This window comes from Hipposideros armiger, unplaced genomic scaffold (assembly GCF_001890085.2).
Source record: "Hipposideros armiger isolate ML-2016 unplaced genomic scaffold, ASM189008v1 scaffold_107, whole genome shotgun sequence".
Classification (NCBI taxonomy): domain Eukaryota; kingdom Metazoa; phylum Chordata; class Mammalia; order Chiroptera; family Hipposideridae; genus Hipposideros; species Hipposideros armiger.
This window is the reverse complement of record NW_017731457.1, coordinates 2593521-2598883: the sequence shown is the minus strand read 5'-3', so window position 1 is coordinate 2598883 and position 5363 is coordinate 2593521. Positions and strand designations below refer to the sequence as shown.

The window sequence follows — 5363 nt, the reverse complement described above, 5'->3', positions numbered from 1 at the left end:
CAATCCCTTGCTCTCTCTCTTCTCCTTCTGGTATCCCTATAATGCGAATTTTGTTAGACTTGATGTTATCTCAGAGGTCCCTTAAACTATCCTTATTTTTTATGATTCTTTTTGCTGTTTTGATTGGGTGTTTTCTCCTACTTTGCCTTCCAAATCACTGATTCAGTCGTCTGTTTCACCTAATCTACTATTGATTTAATCAAATGTATTCCTCATTTGTGTTATCGTGTTCTTTATTTCTAACTAGTTCTTTTTTTTATGTTTCCTCTTTCTTTGTTGAAGTTCTTACTGAGACCGTCTATATTTCTTCTAAGTTCATTGAGCATCTTTATAACCATAATCAGTGTTTTGAACTTTGTGTCTGGTAGATTGCTTGCATCCATTTTGTTTAGTTCTTTTTCTGGAGTTTTGTCCTATTCTTTCATTTGAGACACATTTCTTTATCTCCTCATTTTGGCAGCCTCCCTGTGTTTGTTTCTATGTATTAGGTAGATCTGCTAAATCTCCCAGTCTTGGTAGAGTGACCTTATGTAGTAGGTATGCTGTGGGGCCCAGTGGCACAGTCTTCCTGATAACCTGAGCCGGGTGTTCCAGGGGTGTTCCTTGTGTGGGTTGTGTGTGCTCTCCTGCTGTAGTTGAGCCTTGCTTTCTGTTGCCACATCAGTGAGTGGGATTGACCCTCAGGCTAACTGTCTGTGAGGACTGCCCGTGACTATAGTGGACAAACTGTTGTGTGTGGGCTGACCTCCACAGAGCAGGGCTCTGGTGCCTTCTGAATCACCCTTTGGATGTGTCATTTGTGACACTAGTTGGGTGGTGCTTGGGTGTGGTCTGAAGCTGGCGACCAGGTATTTTGGTTCTGGGGCCTCTTGGGAGTGGCTGTGGTACAGGCCAAAATCAGCTGCTGCCTATGTCCGGTCCAGGGCCACCTGGTAGGAACTACAAAGTGATCTCTGGTTGGTAGCTGCCTGTGCTGGGCTTGGAGGCACCTGGGAGTGCCTGTGAACCGAGGCTGGCTGCCACTAGTGCCAGGCTTGGGGCTGCCTAGTAAGAGGTACAAGAGATGCTGAAGCCAGCCGCTGCTTGTTTGGGGTTTGTAGACCTTTGAGAGATGTTAGGAAAGTCTGCAGTGTGGGCCTAAGCCAGCTACTTGTGTGGATTAGCCTCTGAAAGAGGTTTGGGCTGGGTGTGTGAATTGGGTGGGGCAGGTTTTACGGAATCACAGTGAGGAGAAAGCTGTGTTAGCCAGATTGGAGACTCAGTTTGGTGACCACTTGCACCTATAGGCTGTCGGATGGGAGAACTCAACAAAGGAACAATGGTGCCTGCCAGCACTTCTGCCTCCGCCTGCTTAGGGCAAGTGTGAGAGAGTGAGTCTGTGCTCAGGCCATTTAAGAAGATGCCTTGTTCTTTGGCAGCCCTCACTTGGACTGAGTCCTTGCTGACTTTCACAGCCAGCTGTTGTGGGGACTCCTTTTCCTGGAATTGGTGCTCTGGGCTGGGGAGGCCAGTGTGTGGCTGAGACCCCTTGCTCCTCGGGGAGGGGGGGTCCTCCACAGCTGAGATATCCCTCCTGATTCTTAACCGCCACACATGGGTGTGGGACCTGCCTGTTCCATGTCCCTGCTCCTCCTGCCATTCTCGTCATGGCTTGTTCTTTATGTCCTTTGAGATAAGAATTCTGTTCAGCCTGGTTTGTTTCATGCAGGTATTTTGCTTTTTATTTTCCTCTACTTTGCTGTCACCTTTTGGTACTGCCTATTTTTTGATCTGCTTTCTACCGTCTTTTTCTTTTTCTTTTTGCTACAGGTTCTTCATCATTCACAGGAATGGGTTTAGCTTCTATCTTCCTGTAGCTTGTCCTGTTTTTTACAGGATTTTTCTGAATAATTGCCTGTATGCACATCCATCTCTTTAGTCTTTGTTGTTGATTTGTGAGTTCTGGGAGACACTTGGATCATTGAGGCATTACTCACTCAGGCTTTTTCTCTTTTGAAACGTTATCTTTTTTTCTCCACTTTTACAGACTATTATTGATTTTTTTATATTGATATTGTATCTAGCAACCTTGGTGTGCTCTCTTACTAATTCTAATTGTTTGCGATTCTCGTGGNGCATTAGGAAGGTTGAGAACCGCTGCTCTAGGTGGATGTACCATTTGACTCAAGCTCATCTTTCTGACATACTGCTTTCTCAACGTCTCTAACTGTAATGTGCAACAAGCATTTTAAAATCAACATATCTAAAACTGAGCTCCTGATGTCCTCCGCCTGGTCAAACCTGCTCTCTTCCAGTAGTCTTTTCCTCCCAGCAAACTCCAAAGCCTTGGTGTCCTCCATGCTCCTCTTTCTCTCAATACCCCTTACCAAATCATCTGTCAGCAAATCCCGCTGCCTTACCTTTGGTCAGTTCCCTTCCCCCACTCCTCAGCGTCAATCTTCATCACCTCCACCTGACCTAAGTTTATTCATTTTGGGCTGATCTCAAGTGTCACTTCTCACTCATCTTGGTATCCTCTGCACCACCCAGCCCACTTCTTAAGCATGGATACTCAACGTACTTTTTTGTATATTTGTTTTTCAAGTGAATTAAATGCACAGGAAAGTGATCTGAAGGACAGATGCTAAATAAAAAATTTGGAGTCTCTTTTAATAACCACCTCCTTTTTGGGTGTGGCAATGTGGGCATCTCCTAGGTTCCCTAATTTTGGTTGTCAGAATCACCTGGGCAAACTACAGAGAGGCTCAGGTCCTACCCTCCTTCAAGGAGCCTGGGCCTCTGGTCTTCATTAGCTTTCAGGTGATTCTGATACACACCAGTTTGCAGGAGGCACTGTCCGAAAAGAAATAGCTAAAAATAGCTTAGGCTTTAGTAATCCCAGGCCAACCAATGTACTGTTACAACACCTAGGGGCAGGCCCAGTCCACCTACAGCATAAAGGATCCTTTTAAAAAGGTCCTTAAGAGGAAGCCCAGTCTTCAGGTTCTTAGAGGGGAGGCCTGGTGATCCAAAAGCCATTGACAATGGTCAGGAGAGCTGAATTTTAATCATCTGGCCAAATGATTGTAAACTTGGACTAGCTCTCTACTCTCGGTACCATGCCTGTCTGTACTATGGAGTTAATAATTACACATTATTTGTACGGATGCTGCAAGAAGGAGATTAGTCACTCTAAGAACTATGGAAAGTTGCATAAAAACAAATTACTTTCAGCCCTAGGACCCTGGCTTCTCAACCTCGGAATGCAGGCCGAGAGCAGGCCCTCTGGGGGACCTGGGGGGAAGAGGTGGGGAGCTCGGAGAACCGCACCAGTTCCGGAGCTGGCCTACCTCCCCCCTCTCTCTCCCGGGCTTTCTCTCCCGCACTTTCCGCCGAGTATCAGGGCCGGCCCAGGGGGCTCCAGCCGCCGGCCAGTACCCGGCGGCCATGCGGTTTAGGCTGGCCTCCCGGGTCAGGGGCTGCTCGCGAGCCAGGAGTGCTAGCCTGCAGTCAGCCCCTCGTCGGACCTACCTGGGCCGAGGTGCTGAAGCTGCGGCGGAGAGCGGCGCCAGTAGGCCGGGCGAGGACGGAGAGCATGGCTGGGGCGGGCGGGGCGCGGACCGGCAAGCCAAGGAGCGGGCGGCAGACAAGTGACTCCAACGACCTCCACACGGCAAAGAACCTCTTGGCCCTGCTCCGACCGGCCTAGCAAGAGTGGCCCGGCTTCCGGCCCCGCCCCACTACCGGGTCTCGCGGTATCACGGCCACTTCCGGGCTGTAGCGCAGGAAGGCGGAGGGACGCTCTTAGCTGTGGTGGAGCGCATTCTGGGACTGGGTCCTAACGCGCGTCAAATTCCTTGCGGCCCGTAGCGGGAGGGAGAGTCCACACCCGAGAGGTGGAAGAGGACGGACTTAGCCTGGAAGAGCCTTAGAGGAGTCATTTTCCAGGTGGGGCCCCAGACGGAGGCTCTGACAGGGAGACCCGCCGAGGTCGCGCAGCAGTCCCGGCTGACTGGGTGCGGTCCAAGCCCCCGCAGCTAAACGCACTCCTCCTGCCCCTGGAGGAAAGAGAGGGCTCCGAGCTCTGGAAAGCCTTGGAAAGGAAAGTGGGGAGGAGGAGGAGAGGTTGAGAGCTCCGGGGGTAGGGTGGGAGGATGCGGGCTTCTTTAATCCATCACTCCCTAGCACCCGCCTGCTCACACACACACCTACGGCCCATCCGCTTGTGCCGTGGTCCCTCGAGGTGCACAAGACCTTCCGTTAAGGTTTAAAGTTTTAGAGACATCGCTACTGAACATGGCTGACACCGAGCACTGATAGCTCTGGGCAGTGTTCTACGAGCTTTACAGGACAGCAGTCCTGTGTTAACAGGAGGAAACAGATCTAGGTAACCAGTGTGGTCACCCAGTCCCTACCCCTCAGGTCTGCCCAGCACTGCTGTGAACACGGCTACTTTATTTCTGCTTTAGGACGAAGAAACTGACTGAGGTTAAGGGGTTTTATTCAGTTTACTCAGACAAAGTGACGATATGGTTCCTGCTCGAAAGGAGTTCATAATTTAAATTTATAAATTAAATTTAAGCTACCACCCCACCCCCCATTTTTTGGGTATATAGAGAATCCTTGCCCTCAAAAAGTTCAGTCAAGTGGGGCAGATAGATGTGCCGCAGGTTGTCATCTAGAGATTGGAATGCACAAAACCGGTGGAGGGTGGGGGGTGGGGGAAGATCCTTGACTAAGCCTGTTTGGAAACAGTGGTTAGGAAAGCTAGGGTGAAAAGAACAGCATGAGCGCTAAAGCAAGGGCGTGCATGGTGACTTGGCGAACTATTAGGTGCAAAAGTAATTGTGTTTTTGGACTGTGAATTTTAAATCATAGCTAGGTTCAAATACATCTTTATTAATCAAAATAGGAGCCATTACAATCAACACATTTATGCCAACTAGAAACAAGTTTGTTTATTCCTGTAGCATAAAAATCAGTGCTTTGGGATTCGAGGAACTCTTGGAAAGCATTTTCTGCATCCTGCTGCTTGTGGAAGTGTTTTCCCTGCAAAAAGTTGTCGAAATGCTTGAAGAAGTGGTAGTCGGTTGGCGACAGGTCAGGTGAATATGGTGGATGAGGCAAAACTTCGTAGCCCAAATCATTCAACTTTTGAAGCGTTGGTTGTGCGACGACATGCGGTCGGGCGTTGTCTTGAAGAATTGGGCCCTTTCTGTTGACCAATGCCAGCTGCAGGCGTTGCAGTTCTCGGTGTATCTCATCGACTTGCTGAGTATACTTCTCAGATATAATGGTTTCGCCAGGATTCAGAAAGCTATAGTGGATCAGCCTGGCAGCAGACTACCAAACAGTGACCATGACCTTTTTTTTTTTTTTTTTTT

At 49.1% G+C, this 5363-nt stretch overlaps 2 protein-coding genes across 2 annotated transcripts in view; one reads left to right on the top strand and one right to left on the bottom strand.

The window, feature by feature from the left end:
- The window catches only part of MDH2 (malate dehydrogenase 2), a 24950-nt gene extending 21245 nt beyond the window's left edge, over positions 1 to 3705 (bottom strand). The window contains exon 1 of the mRNA XM_019646859.1: positions 3511 to 3705. Within this exon, the coding sequence (XP_019502404.1) occupies positions 3511 to 3576 (66 nt within the window). The 5' untranslated portion in view covers positions 3577 to 3705. The remainder of the gene's footprint in view (positions 1 to 3510) is intronic.
- STYXL1 (serine/threonine/tyrosine interacting like 1) overlaps positions 3575 to 5363 on the top strand; it is a 54029-nt gene continuing 52240 nt past the window's right edge. The window contains exons 1-2 of the mRNA XM_019646835.1: positions 3575 to 3652; positions 3912 to 3927. Of these exons, the coding sequence (XP_019502380.1) occupies positions 3575 to 3652; positions 3912 to 3927 (94 nt within the window). The remainder of the gene's footprint in view (positions 3653 to 3911; positions 3928 to 5363) is intronic.